This window comes from Gopherus evgoodei, chromosome 15 (assembly GCF_007399415.2).
Source record: "Gopherus evgoodei ecotype Sinaloan lineage chromosome 15, rGopEvg1_v1.p, whole genome shotgun sequence".
Taxonomy (NCBI): Eukaryota; Metazoa; Chordata; order Testudines; family Testudinidae; genus Gopherus; species Gopherus evgoodei.
In genome coordinates, this window is record NC_044336.1 from 7,310,723 (window position 1) to 7,332,193 (window position 21,471).

Sequence of the window (21,471 nt, forward strand, 5' to 3'; positions counted from 1 at the left end):
ATGTTCTTTTACCTGGAAAGGAGTAACCTGAAACACCTGACCACAGGACCAATCAGGAAACAAGAATTTTTCAAATCTGGGTGGAGGGAAGTTTGTGTGTGAGTCCTTTGTTCTTGTCTTCTGCCTGTACTCCCTCTCGGCTATGAGAAGGATTTTTCTGTCTCCTGACTTTCTAATCTTCTGTTTCCAAGTTGTAAGTACAAAGATAGGAAGACCATAGGTTTCTATTGTTTTCTTTTGTATTTACATGGGTATAGGTGCTGGAATGTGTTAAATTGTATTCTTTTTGGATAAGGCTGTTTATTCATATTTCTTTTAAGCAAATGACCCTGTATTTGTCACCTTAATACAGAGAGACCATTTTTATGTATTTTTCTTTCTTCTTATAAAGCTTTCTTTTTAAGACCTGTTGGAGTTTTTCTTTAGTGGGGAACTCCAGGAAATTGAGTCTGTAGCTCACCAGGGAATTGGTGGGAGGAAGGAGTCAGGGGGGAAAATCTCTGTGTGTTAGATTTACTAGCCTGACTTTGCATTCCCTCTGGGTGAAGGAAGCGGGGGGAGCTTGGCTCTCTCTCGGTGCTTGTGTTTTCCAGGACTGGAAATAGAGAGGGTGGTATCCCTCTGTTTAGATTCACGGAGCTTGCTTCTGTGTATCTCTCCAGGAACCCAGGGAGGGAACACCTGGAAGGGAGAAGGGAAGGGAAATGATTTATTCCCCTTTGTTGTGAGACTCAAGGAATTTGGGTCTTGGGGTCCCCAGGGAAGGTTTTTGGGGGGACCAAAGTGCCCCAAAACACTCTAATTTTTTGGGTGGTGGCAGCTTTACCAGGTCCAAGCTGGTAACTAAGCTTGGAGGTTTTCATGCTAACCCCCATATTTTGGACGCTAAGGTCCAAATCTGGGAATAGGTTATAACAGGATGGTTCTTTGCTCTGCCAGCGGCTGGGGGCACTTCCCAGTCACACTTGTTTGCCCCCTTCCATTTGCAGTTTGGCCCAGTCAGGCAGCTCCCTCAGCAGCCGGGCCTCCAGGGGTCTGAGTCCTCCCAGCACTTGCTGCAGCTGGGCACGGTCCGGGGATTGGTGCCTGGTTTCCCCTCCCTTTCATCCCAGGGCAGTGCTGGTCAGAAATAGCCCTTGGGTGGGCCAGGCCGCTGTGAGGAGGAATGGCCGTGGCTGGTGCTGGGAAGTGGGAGCTGAGACCATCTGTTCCTTTGACGGGCTCTTACCTAGGCTTACGACTCAATTGAAGGCTGTGGCCATCCATCACATCCCTCCCAGGTGGCGCGCGGCTGAGCCCGCCACCGAAAATAGCGGCAGGATGAGCGGCAGTAGGGGCAGTGAGGCTCCATCACTGTTCCAGCCTGTTATGAAGATCTATGACCCGGCCATCGCAGCATGATTCTGCTGAGAAATAAGACTTCTCTCCCGCAGCCAAGCCTTCCCTTCCCGGCCAGCTGCATTCATTATCCCGGGCACCAAGCTCCTGGCAGTGAGGTGCCCGGCTGGGGGAAGGCAGCCATGGGGCACATCCCCTTCCAGCCATGGGGCACATCCCCTGGCAGCCGTGGGGTATATCCCCTAGCAGCTTAGGGGCAAGTGCATGGAGCAGCTAGTGACGGGAGAGGTTTTGGATAGGACCAAGCCTCCACCTTAGCCAACCTGCAGCAGCCGGTGAGCTCCCCATAGCAGATCCCGTACTCCCAGCTTCTCTCTTTCCTCCTGCTGTACCAGGCCCATGAGCTGTACCGGGCCCATTTCCTGCCAACATACCCACTGGCACAATGCCCTCTAGTGGGTCTGCAGGCACCTCTGACCTTCCTCCCCCTCCCCTAGGCCTGCCTCCCCTTCGAGGACCGATATCCACTGCAGTGTGCCTCTGGCATCTGTCTGTGCCGAGCTGCAAGCGAGGGGGCAAGACAGACATTGCAAAGCTGGAGGTAGGAGGAGGAAGATTATTTGCTGTGATCATTCCTGGCAGCCCCCGTCACAGGCCAGTCCTCCCTGGTGCCAGGCACTGTGCAAACAGAACAACCCCAAGCAGCTAACAATCTGAGTTTGAGAAAAGAGATACCGGGTGGACACGGGCAGATGGGAGCACAAGGAACCCAGGAGAAATAGGGCAGCATGCCAGGCTGGGTTCTTCGAAAGTGGAATCCAAGTCCCAGTTCTTGTTTTTAAGCTCTTTTGACTTTATTCTGCTCACGTGAGTGATCTCCAACTATTGTGGGCAGGGAAGAGAGCACCCGCAGACCCCAGGGCTGTCCCAGTCCTGGGCTCCCCTCACACAGCTCTGCTGTGCCCCCCCTCCTGCCCCCACAGGCCCCGGGGCTATCCGACGGCCCGACAGTGCCGGAGCACGGGTCAGTACATAGCATTTCAAAGTACAAGGCTTGGCATGGATTTCCCCGAGGCAGGAGCAGCTTCTCCTGGCTCTCGATTGATATCCATAAATATTTAATGTCCAGAAGTTATGCGTCAAGCCGTGATGCTGAGAGCTGGGCTCTGGCCGCAGTGTGATCCTGGCATTCCCCAGCATCAGCAACTGGGGAGCAAACGGGGCTGCCTCGGCCTCTGCAAAGTCCCCAGTACCAGGACCGGAAGGGCACCAGATAGACCGGCCAGCTCTGTGGAAATGGAAATGTTGTGCTGGGTGTTAAACGTGTCGGAGTGTCTCCCCGATAAGTTTATTTTATATGTGGTGCAGAGACACATTGTCCTGAGTGATGTTTGCGGGCCCGGGGAGGGCAGACAGGGCGCGAGCACTGTGGGGTTTGTGATTGGCAGGGTGATTGGGAAGGACATGTCGGTTGACGGTGGCTAGAGAAACCCAAGAGTGCAACACACATGCTGGACCATTTACTTGACAGCTCTGCTGATTCCCCTCACGCCCAACCCACAGCCCTCCTGCTATTCCAGCTCTGGGCTCACTAACTGGATTAATTTCCCTTGAGGGCTGGATTCTCCTGAGCGGGTGCAGGAGGAATTGCTCTGCTGGGCTGGCGGGGGCAGCGGCAGGGCAGGGACATGTCGGTGGGATTGGCAGGGGAGCTGGCACTCAAGGGCAAAATGGAGCAGGGAGGGGATAAAAGGTGGAGCCTGGAGAAAGCAGCAACCCAGGAAGGTTTGCACCAGCGCATCTGGCCTTTGGGGGAGATGCCAGGGGCATGACGGTATCCGAGTGTGTGGGGCGGGGAAGCAGGTGGCATCCAATCTCCTGTTCTCTGCCAGGTTTGTGTGTGTGCCCAGGGCTTGTCTTCATTTTGCCTGGCATCGCTCGGCCGAGTGTCGTCCTGTGGCATGTGGTACAAGGGAGTTGGCATTCGGGTGACACCCAGGATGGGTCAGCTAGGTTCTTGTGCCTGTCCCTGCTTTCCCCCACCCCGCCAGCCCCCAAAGTCCTTGTGCTCTGTGCCCACCAGAGGAGAGCTGATTGCCTGCTGCATGACAAGTGCAAAAGGGGTGGTGGGCGAACCACGCGGCTAAACCACTGACCAGCCCCACCCCTGCCATGGTCAGTTCCCACCGTGGTTTCTAGTTTGTGGGGAAAGGCAGTCTAGTGGCTCTGCAGGGAGAAGGGGGAAAGAACAGCAAAGAGCTCAGGAAGGAGACAAATTCTGTGTGGCTAAAACTCCACCAGCACTGATCAGACATCAGAACGGGAGCTAGCCTCATGCTTCAGCTGCCAGGCTATTGTGGGTGTGTGTGGGGTGGGGGTTTGAAACCAAAGGCCGGCAGGAAATCTGGTTCTGCAGCCTCCGCCAGTGTAATTCTGGGTGATGCGGTATGCGGCCAGACAAGCCTGACAATGATTAATTACCTCTCCAAGCTAACCGAGAGTCCTGACATTGGAAAGCGTCAGAGGAGACGGAGCGTACAGCTCTGGGAGCTGGGGCACGTGGCAGTCTAGCTGCACAGAGCACCTCCTGCTGTCTCCCAACCATACAGATACTGAGGGGCTCTGGTTAATTGCCCAGCCCTGATTGTAAGGTCAGGAGATGGCAGGTGCTCCATGGGCAGGGCCATGCCCTTCTCCTCACCAGCCGCGCACCCTGCAAATGGATCAGTGCTCAGCTCGGGACTCTTTCTGATTCCTCCTGCCCGCGATAGTGCAGGAAAGCAGTCTTATTCAGTGGGATTTACCCATCAGGGCAGGAGGATATGTACAGGCCCTAAGATGGTCACCAATGCCCTTGGCCCTGGGGGTGCCCATGCCTCACAGACTGGTGAGGAGAAGGGGAGCCCAGCGCACAGCCAGGCCGGGGGACTGGATCTCTCAAGCTTGCAGTCTTGGCAGGGGAAGGAGGAGCCACGGGAGGGCTCCTGAGTCATGAGGCCTGCCTGAGACGGCATGTAATTGGCCTTCCATGGTTTTATCATAGAATAGCAGGGTTGGAAGTGACCTCAGGAAGTCATCTAGTCCAATCGTCTGACAGAATTTTACCCCAATTCCCTAGATGGTCTTCTCAAGGATTGAACTCACAACCCTGGGTTTAGCAGGCTAATGCTCTCATTGGTCTGCCAGGAATTCACTGCCCCACATTCTTTGGGGCAACAAGTTGTGATGATGTGGTTCTGGCGGGACCCAATTGAGAGTGCCAATTCAGGACCAATTGCTTAAACAGGGCAGTTACAGCCTCAGACTGGGGTTTTTCCACCTCTAAGGCACCAAACCAGCCAGACAAAGAGGACTCTGGTCTCACCCCACTGGCTAACCACAAGTCACACAAGCAATTCCCTCAGCCACTCCAGTCTCCCAGTATCACCACCAGTCCCACTCGTCCTGGGGATGAATGGTTACGAAAACCAACACCCCAATAAAAGAAAACGGTTCTCTCGATCCCAAAGAATCAAGCCCCAGACCCAGGTCAATATACACATCAGATCTTACCCACAAATCACGCTGTTGCCAATCCTTTAGAATCTAAAATCTAAAGGTTTATTCATGAAGGGAAAAACGTAGAGATGAGAGCTAGAATTGGTTAAATGGAATCAATTACATCCAGTAATGGCAAAGTTCTTAGTTCAGGCTTGTAGCAGTGATGGAATAAACTGCAGGTTCAAATCAAGTCTCTGGAACATCCCCAGCTGGAATGGGTCATAAGTCCTTTGTGCAGAGCTTCAGTTTGTAGCAAAGTCCCTCCAGAGGTAAGAAGCAGGATTGAAGACCAGATGGAGATGAGGCATTTGCCTTATACAGGCTCTTCCAGGTGTAAGAACACTTCTTTGTTCTTACTGTGGAAAATTACAGCACAATGGAGTCTGGAGTCACATGGGCAAGTTCCTGCACTTTGCTGAGTTACAAGGCGTATCTGCCTTCTCTCCATGGGTCAATTATGTAGCAGATGGTCCTTAATGGGCCACCAAGCAGGCTAGTCTGAGTTAACACCAACTTGTCTGGGGTGTCTCCCAGAAGCACAGCACATTTTTGAAATACAGACAGTGTAGAGCCAATATTCATAACTTCAACTACAAAATGATACAGACATATAGACACCATAATTATAACCAGCAACCCATAACCTTGTCTTAGACACCTTATCTGACCCCCTTTACATAAGATTTGGTGCCACTACAGAACCTTGGTTGCAACCATGTTCTATATGGTCCCAGTTTATATCAATAACGTAACACAAGTTGGTAACTGACCCCTGATCAGTGCTTCCATACATGCCCCCTGCAGCATGTGATGTCAGAGCCCTGACTCGGGGATTCATTCTCTGCCCTCTTGCTCTTGTATTTCTCCTCTACAGGCTGCCCCGTCAGCCTTCCATCTTCCCCCAACTCCTCCGATCCTGAAGGCCAGCGACTGCCCCATGCCGGAGCCATGTCCTCGGAGTTCTTGCACCATGGTGGAGGCGGGAGAGTGCTGCTTCTGCTCTGTAACACAGCAGGGATGGAGCAGCAGGCTGCCAGGTATGTTGCTTTGCCTCCATTATATGCCAGGGAATGTGCATATCATGCAATTAGGTGCATGCATTGTGCAGCCGGGAGTGCAAACCGGAGGGTGCAATTGCAAATTCATTATGGTTCAATGTGCACTTGCCCAAATTCACATGGAGAAGCTACTGCCGGCTTCTCCAGGATCCATTGTGTTACCACACAGGGTGCCTCATGGCACCTGTCTCCTTGGAATGGAGCAGGCAAGCCATGGCCGAGTCTCTGAATCGCTTGTCTAGTGGTTAGAGCACTGTCCTGGGGCTCAGGAGACCTGGAATCTGTTCCTGGCTCTGCCACTGGCCTGCTGGGTGGCCTTGAGTAAGTCACATCAGCACTCTTTGCCTCAGTTTCCCCTTCTGTAATATGAGAACAATGCTACTGGCCTCCTTTGAGAGCTGCTGATGACAATGACTATATAAGAGCTAGCTGCTGCGGGTGGTGGTGGTTTTATTCTTATTAAAGAAGCACTAGAAATGGTAGGTGCTTGATCGAACCTCTCGGGTCTGCAGAACTGACCTAGGAATCTTGTGCCAATGAGCTCACTTTCCCTTGTCCTAGCTGCTGCACCCTCTTCTTGCCCTTAAGCCATTGCCCCGCGTAGCCCCCATGGCTGGGCTGGGCTCCCAGCACTTACAGGCAGGGGAAGCAGAGTAGACAGGCTGCCTGTGCAGGCCGAGCCTGGCTCAAGACAGGAGCCACAGGGCAGGGCCCTGGGTGGTGCCCTGGGTGGTGGGGCTGCAGACTGGGAATGGGGGTCAGCAGTGCCAGTCATTGCAGATGGGACTCGTCCTCAAAGAAGGGGGCTGAAGACTTTTTTTGCTATTTTCTATTGGACTTTGAGTGAAGGATTCAGGCCCAGGAGGGGGTGGAGGGCCGGGTCACTCTGATTGCCAAAGAAGAGAGTGGGGAAACTGAGGCAGAGCTGCTGCAATACACTATCTGGCCGCGAGGGGGCTCTGTGCCTCCCCTCACTCTGGGACAAGGACTTCGTCCCAGCCTCTCCTCTCCCAACAACACAAAGCCATTTACCGAGTACCTTGTCCAATCCCTCTGCTCCTGTTCCGGGTCCTGCCATGCCGAGGCTCTGTTCTCCTTTCTCCATGCACAGAGGCAGGGATGCTCACAGATGCTGCTGGTTCAGGACTCTGCCTGGCCTCTCGATCCTCCGTCCAAAGCCAGCTCGGAGGAGGCGAGCCACGGTCCCCTCCCAGTCTCCCCGGGACAGAGCTGTCACTGAGCACCCATCTGAGCTCTCGGAGGGCCGTGCCAGCCACAGGGCATCTCATGCTCTCCCTGCCTGGGCCATAGGTGGGGAGGCTTGGAGGAAAAGTCACAGCCCTCCCCCCCCCCGCCTCCACATCTCTGAGATGATGTCACGTTGTCTGTCGCATGGGGCATCGCTCCCTGGAATGGCTGAGAACCAGGATGTGGCAGAGGGCACAGGAGTGCAGTAGGGCACTCAGAGGGCAGACAAGCAGCAGCCCATGTCTCACTGGGGATCTTTCCCCTCGTTGTTGGCGGCTGTGGGTTGGGGATGTTAATGCCATCGGCAGCACTGGGCAAGCCCCTTTAGCGGAGCATCCCCACAAACCCCAAGCCTCGCACCGGTAGGAAGTCAGCCAGCTCACTGTGAAGGGAAGGAAACCGAGTCAGGGAGGGCTGGGACCACATGCACAAGGTCCCACAAGCGGCCTGTGGCAGAGCTGGGTGGCAGCCCGGGCCTCGCCTGCCCAGTCCTGAGAGTTAACCTCCCCACTGACAGGGACGGGGTGAGCACGGTGCTTCCCCAGCGCTTTTCACAGCCTGCATTTCAGTGTTGCTTCACCTGGCCTCCGCAGGGGCCCTGTGTCCCAGAGGGCTGTATGGTAGGTCAGCATGGCCCCTGGCTAGCTGGGGACTTGCCAGCAGCAAGGCCGGTGAGCATTGCGGCAGCTGGAGCCATACAGCCGAGGAGGCTCAGTCTAATAGCTCCCGTGCCTCTGCCTCTGGCAGCCCCTACACAGCCCCCGCGGAGCTGGGAGCTGCATGCTGTTCTGCACATGCGGCTGCGTTCACAGACATGATGCGCTGACCATGCCCACCCCGAGCCTTGGCCTTCCCAGCAGCTATGGCAGGCGTGTGCAGTGAACTACGGCGGGTACAGGCCTGGCTGTGTGCTCTTGGTGCTGTCCTGTCACACATCACCCGCAGGAGGAGCTGATGGGGGCGCTGCGTGTGTGCGTGTCGGGGGGAAGGCTGCGTTGTCCTTCCTTGGATCTCTTCTCTGTTTCATGCACCTGCTGGGCCCAACTCACCCTGGGCATAAGCATAGTGCCCCCCGCTGGCTTTCTTGGGCAGGAGCCAGCTCCTGGCAGGGCTGAACAGGAGCCAGGGGCTGTATGAATCCACGGGGATCCAGGAATTTGTTTCTCTCCTGGCTGGGTTATTCCTTCTCTCACTCTTGCTCTCAACTTTCTGGGACTTTGGTTTTGCTCTGTCCTTTTCACTGACTCTGCACCTGGCTGGGACTTTATCCCAGCGTCGGGTGTATCTCCTCTCATGCACAGTGTCTGTTGTGAGGCACTCCCTCGGCCCATGTGTCAGGATAAAGGGCAGAGGGTATTGGCCACACGCCTCTGGTTTCTCCTTGCTGCTCCTGCATTGTGGACTGTTTTTTCAGGTGCAGCCTGGATTTGCTGACAAGCTTTAGTTATTTATTTGTTTATTTTGACGTCTGAAATGGTGGCGTCTGTGTAAACGATTGAAGAATGCTCCAGAATTGAGATTTGTCTGGGCTGGATGAGTGTCATTTTAATAACCACACCTAGCTCTTGTTTAGCCCTCTACATCTGTAAGTGCCGTACATAGGAGAGAAAGTATCACTACACCCATTTTATGGATGGGGAAACTGAGGCACAGACTGGGGCATGATTTGTACATGATCATGCAGTAAGTCATTGCTGGGAATGGGACCCAAGACTCCTGCATCCTACCCACGTGGCTATGCTGCCTTTTCAGAGAACTTAGCCTGACCCACAACCACCCACGTTTTAGGAAAGTTCAGGGGTCAGTCCACAACTTGTGACTGACCCCAGCCCTTAGAAGGGGTTGACCCAAACCTCTGGATCCGAAGTCTACAGCTCAACACCGTATCTGTGTTGTTTGGATCTGTTCTGGACCCTTTCTGTGTGTTAGGGCTGGTCCACACTACGGGGGGAAAATCGATCTTAGATACGCAACTTCAGCTACGTGAATAACGTAGCTGAAGTCGAATATCTAAGATCAGATTACTCACCCGTCCAGACGGCACGGGATCGATGTTCGCGGCTCTCCCTGTCCATTCCGGAACTCCGTTGGGGTTGATGGAGTTCCGGAATCAATATAAGCGCGCTCGGGGTTCGATATATCGCGTCTAGATTAGACGCGATATATCGATCCCCGAGCAATCGATTTTAACCCGCCGATACGGCGGGTAGTCTGGACGTAGCTTAAGATACATAGTGTGAGTGTCAGTAAAGAGACAATAGTGAGTCTTGTCAGTTAGAACGAGAGTTTTTGGTGCGTGTCCCTGGCTGTTCCAGGAGGTGGTTGACATGCAGGGCCAGGCATGTGCAGAGGAGTGATGGAGAGACAGAGGCAGATACGGTATATACAGCTCCTGGGATGTGTCTGTCCAGAGACACAAACAGAAGCATGGGTTTTGTGTGGCTCTGGCAGTATCAGCCCCTCCACACCTCCTCCTGTAAAACTGAACGAATCGCCAAAGTTTGGTGAAGCCCCCAAAAGCATGCCTGCTTGTCTGATCTGAGAGTTCCCTGGGAACAGCGCAGGAAGCAGAGCCTTGTAACTGTTGTGACTCCTGTGGACTATACCTTGAATTATTCCCCAAGGACGCTGCTGAGACAGGCAGCCATTTTGTGTTCAGCTGGGTGCAGAGCATGCCAGAGGAGATACACACCATGCTCTCTGATGGGCTCTGTCCTCTCTTCGTTTGCTTTCCCCTTAATGGAAACTCAGAGTCATTCTGACAACAGGCAGCTATTTGCTCGTCACTGAGTCAGGATACTTGCAAAGGGGCTCGCTGGATTGCCAGAGCCAGTAGCTCCCACAAGAACAGTCTCAGTGCTTCTGCTCCAGGTTGCGAAACAGGAAACCTGGAGGAGCGTGGGCATAAGCAAGAGCTGAACTGGTCAATGGGGCCTCAGACAAGGTTGGGTTTGAGCCCTGGGCCAGGTTCCCCTCAGCTCCTGTCTGACCCACCCCTCTTTGCTCATCCTGAGTCTGGCAGGCAGGTGGGAAGCAACATTGTCCAAAGTCCAAGCTGGGAGCTCAGCTATTCAGCGGGTCAGTCAGTGATGCAGTGGGGATGGGGGCCATAGCGCCTGTCCCCTCAATGCCTCCCCTCCTGTGCTGGCTGTGAATGTGACCAGGAAAGATTCCTTAGCACTAAAAATGGCCCAGCAACAAAAACATGGCCTAGCAGAGAATGGTCTCTTGGCCCTTCCCGTCTCCAGCAGCCAGGATCCTACCCTGGCACCCTCCTGTTAGGGGCTGCCGGCCCTCCAGACACGTTAGCAACACCCTTGACTTTCAGAGGTCTCTCCTGCATGCACAGACGCCTCCATTGATTCACGTTGTGTTGTTGCACCCACCCCATGCTGGGTGCGGTCTGTGAACAGGGCGTTCGGTCCCTGGGGCCGGGCCGAGTGCAGGAGTTTGGATCCATCGGTTGGTTCACTGCTCGATGGAGAACACAGTGGCCCAGTTCGGAACATGCCTCTGCCTCCCTCTTCCTGCGCCCCGGCCGAGCCTGCTCAGCATCTCCAGAAAGGCAGGCACCGGACCAAGTGGGCAATGAAGCAGAAGCTGGGGCTTGTTGGAAGTGATGTTTTTTCTGTTGCTTGGCCCAGCAACTGGGCTATCGCTAAGCCCGGAGAAAGCAGGCATTCTGCTGCACTGATTGCCTCCTCTGGATGAGGCAGAGCTCCAGGGAGGGGAACAGAAGGTGGTGCAGCTCCCGGAATCCCGGTGCTAAGTCTTCTGGCCGCGCTGGGCCATTCGGACCCCGGTGACGCTAAGCCCAGACCATATTTCTTTTCCTTTGAAGCTGGTTCTCAGGCCGAGGGGGGGAGCGGCTCAGCGTGCCCCGCTAAGAGCGCTGACACAGACCGCTCGCTGGCGGGCTGCCATCGGCTGGTAATGAATTCGCATTTCACCTCACAAATCCCATTAAATACCATTCTCTGTGTGCTCGAAGCTGCTAGTAAAACATTATCGGCTGGGAAATGGCTTGTCATGCGCCACGCTTTATGGAGCGCTATTGAGTAGGAAGCACCTGGACTTCACCCAGACAGGCCCAGCATGGGTGTGAGCCCTCCTGTCCCAGCAGCTGTGGCCAGGTGATCCACTTCCTACCCACTCCAGCCTAATCCTGGGGCTCGCCTCCCCTCGGCTGCTGCGCTGCGCTCATGCATCCTGTCCTGCACCACTCAGAGCTTGCTGAAGTCCCCAGCTAGCCTGGGACAGAGCAGTGGTCCCATGTAGCTGGGGAACCTCCCTCAGAGCGCGAATGGTGCCGAATGCTTAAAAAAAAATGCAAGAAACTCCCCAGTGGATGGCTGTGGGAACCCCAGAAATGCCCAATTTGTGCTACCTTTTCTTCAATGTTGCAGTGATCGCCAAGTAATGGGTAGTTTTCAGAAGGTAGTGTAGTCTAATGGTTGGAGCGAAATAACAGGTCCCGGATTCCTGGGTTCCACTCCCGGATCTTCCATTGACGCCTTGTGTGCCTGCTCTCGCTCTGTCTGCGTTTATCACTCTGACAAATGGAGGCAGTAATTCAGGGTACCAGGTGCTGTGCTCTGACTGCTAGGCAGTGCTTCCTCTCTGCATGGCTGTGTGCTTTGAGGCTCCCTTCTCCCATGCCAGCTAGAGCCCCTAGGACGTATCCTAGCACACCGTGGGCTTTCACCCCTGAACAGGAGAGGGGATGGCCAGAGACACCTGAGAGGCTCAGCGAGGGGTGGGTGCCCATTAAGGAGATGGCTCCTGCCCGGATTGGCCAGTGATTCCTTTTCTAGCACTGTCTCCAACTCGCTGTCTGTGGCTTTCCAGGTTTGGCCCCCCACTGCTGATGAGAGAAGACAGAGCCATCTCTTGGGAGCAGCTCCAGCAGTGTATCCTCGGCAAGATGCGCTACCTGATGAGGAGCGAGGTTCAGGTGCAGGTCAGTCCATTCCCCGGCTTTGGGTGTGTTGGTGCCAGACAGGATGGGGAGAGTGTGGGACCTGCTCACACCAGGGCACTGCCTGGGTTAGCGTCTCAGGAGCAGTGCCCACCAGCAGCTCCCAGCATGCTGAAGGGAAAGAAAACCTGCCTGGGGAGAAGCGTTCCCAACCCCCTTCTAACGAATCTCCTGTACTGCAATCTCAACTCTCCTCTCTGACGTGTCACTAGGGAGGAATTTGACTCACCAGGCCAGATTCTGCTCTTACGTTGGTGTAAATCCAGAGGAACCCATTGGTAGCAGGAGAGTTTCTCTAGACTTACACAGGTAGAGATTCATGGATTCCAAGGCCAGAATGGACCATCGTCATCCATCTAGTCTGACCCCCTGTGTCACAAGGGCCATGGGACTGCCCCAAATAATGCCCAGAGCAGAGCTTAAAAACATCTACTGAGTGAAAAATGGTCAGGGATGGAGACTCCGCCCTGATCCTTGGTAAATTGTTCCAGTGGGTAATTGCTTTCACCATTACAAATGTGGCCATGCGACTGTCAGAGCGTACTCTGCCATTGTGCATGCAATAGACCAGGGGTAGGCAACCTATGGCACGGGTGCCGAAGGTGGCACGCGAGCTGATTTTCAGTGGCACTCACACTGCCTGGGTCCTGGCCACCAGTCGGGGGGGGGGGGGTTTACATTTTAATTTAATTTTAAATGAAGCTTCTTAAATAGTTTAAAAGCCTTATTTACTTTACATACAACAGTAGTTTAGTTATATATTATAGGCTTATAGAAAGAGACCTTCTAAAAAGGTTAAAATGTATTACTGGCACGCAAAACCTTAAATTAGAGTGAATAAATGAAGATTCGGCACACCACTGCTGAAAGGTTTGCCGATCCTTAGATAGATAGATAGAACAACAGAAGAGCAGGTACCATTAGCCCTTTCTCTCCCGACCCTGCACACCAGTTTCTAAACCTGTTTTCGTAGCCCAAGAGCTTTCTGTGAGGGCTGAAATTTTCATCATTTGGGCAAAGTCCCTTGGCCATGTCTACATTCTGGGCGACTGGGGGCTGGGAATGGGAGATGTCATTTTCTCATTTAGAAAAAAGAAGTGCAACCACACTTCCTGGCACAGGGTTGCAGGTCCGGCTGCTGAGGTTTGCAGTGTGAAATCCAGCACACGCGGCTGTCCTGAATACCAGGGCCCTTGCTCGGTTGGAAATCACAACAGTCAGGCTCGATTCAACAAAGATGGGGCTAGGTTGAAAATTGCACACTGAGCATGTGCAATAGAAAATTTCAGGGGGACTGATTTGCTGTCGCCTGATGTTGTCATTTCTGGCGGTGCAAAGGGAGTGGAAAAGGCCAGCAAATGAGCATGGCATGACGGAGGGAGAACAGGTCCAATGCACTTCTATGTGCAGCCAGCGGAGAACAGGTTCAGTGCACCTCTGTGTGCAGCCAGATAAGTACATGTTCATTGAGTCAAGGAATTTACAAGCTGAAAGAACAAGGAGTTAATAGCCAAAGCCCCTTTGCAGCTCCACACAGTAAGATGCGTTGGGAGCTGAAATCAGGGAGAAATCGCCTGGTGTCTGAATTTATGGTGTAGAGAGGGGCAGTCTTTGCAGCTTCAGTGTGAAATCAGATGACACTGGGCAATTCTGGCTGAGTTTTGCTCTGAGAATTACAGGGGTTTAACCTGAAATTCAGTGCTTACAAATGGCAGAAAGGGACCTGGGGATTACAATGAACGAGAAGCTGGATATGAGTCAGCAGTGTGCCCTTGTTCCCAAGAAGGCTAATGGCATATTGGGCTGCATTAGTAGGAGCATTGTCAGCAGATCAAGGAAAGTGGTTATTCCCCTCTGTTCGGCACTGGGGAGGCCACATCTGGAGTATTGCATCCAGTTTTGAGCCCCTACTACAGACAGGATGTGGATACATTGGAGAGAGTCCAGCGGAGGCCAACGAAAATGATTAGGGGACTGGGGCACATGACTTATGAGGAGAGGCAGAGGGAACTGGGATTGTTTAGTCTGCAGAAGAGAAGAGTGAGGGAGGATTTGATAGCAGCCTTCAGCTACCTGAGGGGGGTTCCAAAGAGGATGGATCTAGACTGTTCTCAGTGGTAGCAGATGACAGAACAAGGAGCAATGGTCTCAAGTTGCAGTGGGGGAGGTCTAGGTTAGATATTAGGAAAAACTGTTTGACTAGGAGGGTGGTGAAGCACTGGAATGGGTTACCTAGTGAGGTGACTTCCACCCACATCTACTCCCCTGGCTTGTGAAACAGGAAGTGCGACATTACGTGCAGTGTAAGCTTTTATTAGCTGTGGAAACACAGACACAATCTCTAAGGTGGCGTGGCTAGATTATAAACTTTTGATCTATTTATTAAAGCATTAGAAACCCCCCCTCAAGGGGGAAGATGAATTTTAAATGTTACATTAATTTTTGTTCCTGTTAATCTCCTTTCATATTTGTTCCGAGTGGATAGCTTTTTAATTAAATTATAGCTTATTAAATCATCATTGGAATCCAGGAGGGACCAAACATTACATTCCTGTGCAAAATGAAGATTGATTATTGCATCCAACTCCAAAGTGGCCTGTAGATGCTCTGCTGAGTTTGATCCCAATGTGAAGAGGGCTAGGGAAGAGCTCAGAAGAAAATCTCTAAATCCAGCTTTGGGCCTTTTGCTCTGGGTAGTTTTTGAAGTTGGACTTATCAAAATAGTTTTATTTCCCCACAGGCAAGCAAGAGACCTTTCCAGATCCATGCCTGAGAGCTAGCAAAGGAAGCCTTGATTTATTTCTTAGGCTTTGTACACACTGGACTGGAACCCTGGGCTGCTAGGGCAGAAAGGCAAAAGTGCCATAAGCCACAATCTGCACTGGTGCAGTTTGAAATCAGGGTACACTGGACTGGTGCAAATTGTGGCACTGACAGAGCTCCCCACTCAGGGCAGGGCTGGGTGTCCACCCCTCCACAGGTGCCTCCACCCCAGCGCTAGCACTGCTGAGCTCTCCACTCTGAGGGTGCCCCTGGCTCAGAGATACTATACATGCACATGGGGCAGCTGGTCCCTCCTGCTGCTCATGCTGCATCCCGTTTTTAGCCCTCTATCTTGATGGGAGCCAGCACCGGTTCTTCTCCTCACACTGGGAATTACCACCATCCCTGCCCCCAGTGTGGACATACCTGCATGCCCTGCCTGTGGGCTCATGGAGCAGGGCCACCGAAATGACAGACCTGAAAGTCCCTAGCGATGCAATCAACCAGTTCTGTGTTTGATCTGGGGAGAGCTCCTCTTGGGGCTTGGAACTGCTGGGGCTGCCTGGCCTCTCACAGCCTAGTCTAACACCAGAACAAGTCCAGGGACCTCAGTGGGCTGACAAAGAGGGTTGCTCTAGTTGAATAGCTTTGGTTACCCATTGGCAGTGCACCAGATAGACTCAGAGAGTTTAAGGCCAGAAGGGTCCATCGTGATCACTTAGTCTCACCTCCTGCACATCGCAGGCCACAGAACGTCGCCCATCCACTCCTGTAACAGAGCCCAACCTCCGGCAGAGTTACTGAAGACTCCAAGTAACAGAGAATTCACCATTTACACTAGTTCAAACCAGTGAGTGACTCATGCCCCATGCTGCAGAGGAAGGTGAAAACCCCCCAGAGTCTCTGCCCATCTGATCCAGGGGAAAATTCCTTCCTGACCCTAATATGGCCATCAGTGCGGCCCCATTGTGACCCTGAGCAGGGCACAGGCTGTATGCGAGCAGTGGAGATTTCCCGACGTGGAGGGGAATGCCCTGCTGATGTAAACCTGGGCAAGGCAGCTTCTGCACCAGTCGTCTCTCACCAGCCATGACACAGGAGGAATAGCCGAGGAGGGGTGCGGCAGGGGCATGGGGAAGTTCTGCTATGCTGACTCTTCACTGGCATATGTTGGAGCAGCACTTAGGCTGCTCTAACTCACACTGGACTAGTGCAGAATCAAGGGGCTGTAACTGGGCCCTCCCCGTACCAGTAAACACTCAGCAGCCATCACCCTAGTCACCAGTGGTAACCGCAGGTGCCACTACCTCTGTACTGAGCAGAACTCGGACACGAGTGAATTGAGCCCAGAGTCTATACGGTGCCTCTCATCTATCCTGAGCAGGTCTAGGTGTAATCAAACCAGATCCTAGGAGCTGCTAGCATTCCCCTCTGACTTTTTCAGTGTCGAGTGTGCGTTGCGCTTGCAAGCGGCAGCTGGAAATCCTCAGGCAGACAGCCTCCCAGATTAAACACAGCAAGCGTTAACATTTAAGAACCAGAGATACAGGAAAAATCAATCAAGACCTTGGCCAAACATTCTGTTTTCTGCCCATCAGCTCTATTAGCTTCCACTCCATTGGGACAGCACAGGGCTATGCCAGGGCTGTTTGTCTCCCACCCAGCTACCAAGACCCTTCTAAAGAACAGGAAAAATGCATTGATTTTTCTGACTTTAGGATTTTCCATTGATCCATCATGCCTTCCGAAGAAAATAAAAACCTCCCATAATGCACCTAGCCTGGGGGGCGGGGAGGGTGGGTGGGGAGATTTCCTTCCTGACCCCTGGAGCAATCAACTAGTGCCCTGAAGCATGAGATCAGCTTTCTCCTATCTTAGCACATAACCACAAATACTGATATATTGTCTATGAAATTTGCCAGGCCCTATCTGTCCAAACCAGCCGCTTTATTTGACTCTGATCTATAGCAGCAGTGAAGGCTTTTTATTAGTTCTAAACTGGACCGGCTACTAATTCCATCAAGTGGCTTCATATTATGGGGTAGCACAAACAGACGGGCGTGATTGCTTTCCTCTGTACCCCTCCTAGCTGTAAATACAGTACTTGAGTTCATTTCCTGCTCATCTCTTTCCTTTTCATTGCTCCGAGCGGCAGTGCAACTCAGCGGCCATCCCCCCAGCTGCAGTGTCTTCACAAACGCCGCAGGCCCTGGGCAGTGCTGCCTGCCCACCACAGTGCTCTCCGAGTGGAAACAAGTCTTTTCTGTGTGCAGACCTGCCTTCCCCTAGAAACACTAGCAATTCCTCTCAGCCGGGTGATGGAGAGAACCAAGGGAGACATCCTGCCGCTGCTTGACATGAAATAGTCAAGGCATGTTCCCCACCAAGCCAGTGTCCGTGGGACACTGGCTGGGCCAAGCCAGGCTGGCTTGCCAGCTCCAGTGGTTAGGATTTCGGGTTTGTGGCTCACAAAGCATTAATGAACTGGTTTGCCCGGCCTGCTCAGGCTGAAATGAGCCAGTGAGCCACAGGACCGTGTTCTCCCCTTACAGGGCTTTCGACAGCCTTTCGTCTGGAGGTAATGAGACTTCTTGGGTGCATTCGAGGGAGGGAGCTTGAAGTAATGGAAGGATTCATCTGGAAACAGCAGGCTCCTGAGCCAGGAGTAGTGAGCAGAGCAGACCTACCCTGCTTTGAGAGGGGGCAAAGCAGGGGTGCCATTTAGCAGGGGCACCTGCCCCCCCAGTTTTGCACCACAGCAAAGTGTAATCAGTCCATGCTCTCCCCGGGGGCAACCTGAAGCCCTGAGTTGTGGTCTGAGAAGCTGCTGTTGGCACAGGGCTGTCCCCAAGGAGCTGGACCAGCACCTCCATCCTCTCCCCAGCTCTGGGAAATGTTTCCCTGGCTATGTCGGCTGCTCTGTGCCCGGGAGCAGGAGAGCTGACCCCCCTGCCAGCCCCCACAGCCAGCAGGAAGAACTGGCAGCCCTGGGATCAGAGGGGCACTCTCAGCACTTCATGTGGGTAAATAGCTCCTTGTCGCCGAGCTGATACAGGATGAGCGCCAGGAGAGTGTTGTGTCTGGCTAGCCCTGGCGGAGAGGAGACCTGATGAGTCTCCCCCACAAAGCTGAGCTGTTTTATTTTCAGTGTAACAGCCAGTGCTGCCCTTAGACATTTCAGTTGCTCCTGGTGGAAATCAAAGGAAGTTATTGTACATAGTTCTGTGACTCAGTCTGACAATCAAACGTTTTCTTTCTTGAATTAGTCTATGGACCTTTGTTTTTTTTTAACAATTCATGGAGAGCTCATAATCCTGCCAAGTTGTTACAGCCTTGGAACTTCCTTGGTACGTGAGTATGCCCTTGAAGTGACATTGTTCAGGGAGCACATTTTCTTCATAACATTTAAGATGTAGAGTGTCATATTATGGTTTTATTAAGGCACGGTTGAGAATCATCCAGTTGGGTCACTGTAGATACATACTGAGGATTTCTATAATACATTATTGAACTGAACGGTTTCCAGAAGCTAAAACAAGCTTTTAGATCAGTCGTTTGTAAATGCAAGTTAAATTTTTAAATTCATTTTTCTGTTCTGAATCTGTGCACCTTTGGTACCTTGCACTGAAGTGTGTTTTCATTTGTGTTGGAGAAATATCAGATAAATAGATTACAATGTTTAAGACTTTATTTCTAATTACTGAGAAACTTCATAGGAGAAGAAAACCACATCGCCGTTGAAAAAAGGTGATAATATTTTTATCTACTGGAAATACACCTTCAGGTGTCTTACAGCTGATAGGAAACCCATGTTGGCCAATCTGTTGTAATATTTTCTTTCCAATTATCACTTTACAAGGTTTTCATTTTGCCTTTTCTTTTTTAAATTAGTGCCAAAACGAAATTTTTTCTCTAATTCATTAATTATTCCATGTTTTAGAAGAATGTTTATGGGGAAACTCAACTACTTTAGACTTCATAACTTTTTAATGAGGAATGAGATACACAAATTAAGAGTGCATATATTTGCTTGCTTATAATTTTCCAGAAGGTAATATAAATGAAAATAAAAAAGTGTGTGGGTGTTTGAGGGTGATTGATGTGATGTTGTTAAGGACAATGATCTTGAGCAAATATTCTGCATGAATTTTACTTAATGGTTAAAGTAATTAGTTCTTGTATTAAGTCTCTGAAACTGATATAGGAAAGTAAATGCAAAGAATGCGCATTGGAAAACATAATCCCAACTATACATACAAAACGATGGGGTTTAAATTAGCTGTTACCACTCAAGAAAGAGATCTTGGAGTCATTGTGGATAGTGCTCTGGAAACATCCACTCAATGTGCAGCGGCAGTCAAAAAAGTGAACAGAATGTTGGGAACTATTAGGAAAGGGATAGATAACAAGACTGAAAATATCGGAATGCCTCTATATAAATCCATGATACTCCCACGTCTTGAATACTGTGTGCAGATCTGGTTGCCCCAACTCAAAAAAGAAATATTCAAACTGGAAAAGGTACAGAAAAGGGCAACCAAAAATGATTAAGGGTATAGAACAGATTCTGTGTGAGGAGAGATTAAAAATACTGGGACAGCTTGGAGAAGCGATGATGAGAGGGGTATGACAGAGGTCTATAAAATCTTTACCGGTGTGGAGAAAGTGGATAAGGAAATATGATTTACTCTTTCATATAACAGGAGCATCGGGTCAGCCAACTAAATTAGTAAGCAACAGGTTTAAAACAAACAAAAGGATTTATTCATACAGCGCATACTCAACCTGTGGAACTCATTGCCAGGGGATGTTGTGAAGGCCAAAACTATAACAGGGTTCAAAAAAGAACTAGATAAGTTCCTGGAGGATAGATACCCCCATCAATGCCTATTAGCCAGGATGGGCAAGGATGTAACCCCATGCTCTAGGTGTCCCTCACCTCTGTTTGTCAGAAGCTGGGAGTGGATGACAGGGCATGGATCACTCAATGACTGCCTGTTCTTTTCATTGCCTCTGAAGCACCTGGCATTGGCCACTGTGGGAAGACAGGATACTAGGCTAGATGGACCATTGGTCAGGCCCAGTATGTTCTTATGATACCTCAAGGTTTGGGATTGGGAATATCTTGCTGTGTTACCTCCGGATTGTTCTAGATTTACATGTAAACTTAAAATATGGCATTATTTGGTACTTGTATATATTTTTTATTTCTTTATATAGGAATTAGATACGATGTTCCCGCCAGCTAATTTCTAAGTTATTATCTGGAAAAAAAACAGCCGTAGAGTTTTCAGGTGCCTAAATAGCCTTTGGAATAATGGTTAAAATCCCACACTCCCTCAAAAAAATCTGAAATGGCGCCCCGGGGCAGATAGCCGCGCTGGGGGTCCTAGTCCCTTTTCATAGGAAGGAGTGGTGGATCCGTGAACTAACATACCCACTGGCCAGTGTGTGTTTTCTGCCCGCACTCTGTATCTGATCCAGTGAGGAGGTGAGGCTGCTATAGCTGGCTGCTATGCGATGTGATTCTTTAGCTCAAGCTGGGAGCTGACACTTTTAGCTCTAGAGGTCACAACCAAGATGGCTGCCACCCAGTGCTCTAACGGCAGACGGGCTTGCAGAGGGGGCTACGCTGGGCTGCTCTGACCTTCTGAACTGCACTGAAGGGACAGAGTGCTGCAGAGAGGTAGCAGCAGCCTCCGTTTGCTTGTTAACAGAGAGCAGCTGATCCCAAGGCAGTGGAGAAACAAGTGCTCTGCTAGGACTCAGCCAGACTCCCACTCGGGATTCCAGAGATGCTACAAAGCAGAGATGGGGTCCCTCTTGCTAAGTGCTGCCCATGCGCTTATGATAGGGATACAGGTCTTATTGCTAAAATGAGAGACTGAGAGTTAGGACTCCTGGCTGTTCTCAGTTCAGATACTGACTTGCTTGGGAAACTCAATGCTCTGTGCCTCGGTTTCCCCATGTGAAATATGGGGATGGTAATACTTATCAGCCTCACAGCTTGAGTAGGCTGTAAGCGTTAATTAGTGCTGCTATAGCGCTTTGAGATCCTCTGATGAAAGGCCCCTAGATAGCAATGGTATTGTTCTTGTGATGCATCTATAGCCACCAAGAAATTTCACAAGCATAACTGTGTTGCTTGGAACTTCATGACAGCTACAGGGAGAGAACTCAGACCCTCCAAGAGCACAGTTCCTGCTACCACTTGAGCTAAAAGAGAATCTCCATTTGCAGTTATCAATACAGGGCCTATGGCACAGAGCAAGCAGTTCTGATCTCACCAAGTAGAGTGGGGGAGATGGCAGTACTTACCCCAACCCTAAATACACACACTAGCCTGTTCATTGCACTGCTGCCGGATGAGCTAGAGCAGACCCCAGTGCCCACAGGTAGCACATCCTTCCCTGAACAAATTCACACAAACCTATGTAAGATAAACTCTACTAATAAAACACTCCTAGTTCTGGCAGGCCAGGTGGGTGGCTGAGCAGGGAGCAATTACAGGAGCCTTCAGAAGATGATGGTCAGAGGTAAATGTTT

General features: G+C 51.4%; 1 protein-coding gene across 2 annotated transcripts in view; it reads left to right on the forward strand.

Moving 5' to 3' along the window:
- The window catches only part of USP43 (ubiquitin specific peptidase 43), a 200,862-nt gene that overhangs the window by 144,904 nt on the left and 34,487 nt on the right, over positions 1-21,471 (forward strand). For both annotated transcript variants that reach the window (XM_030534619.1, XM_030534617.1), the window contains exons 7-8: positions 5,753-5,915; positions 12,033-12,144. In XM_030534619.1, the coding sequence (XP_030390479.1) occupies positions 5,753-5,915; positions 12,033-12,144 (275 nt within the window). The remainder of the gene's footprint in view (positions 1-5,752; positions 5,916-12,032; positions 12,145-21,471) is intronic.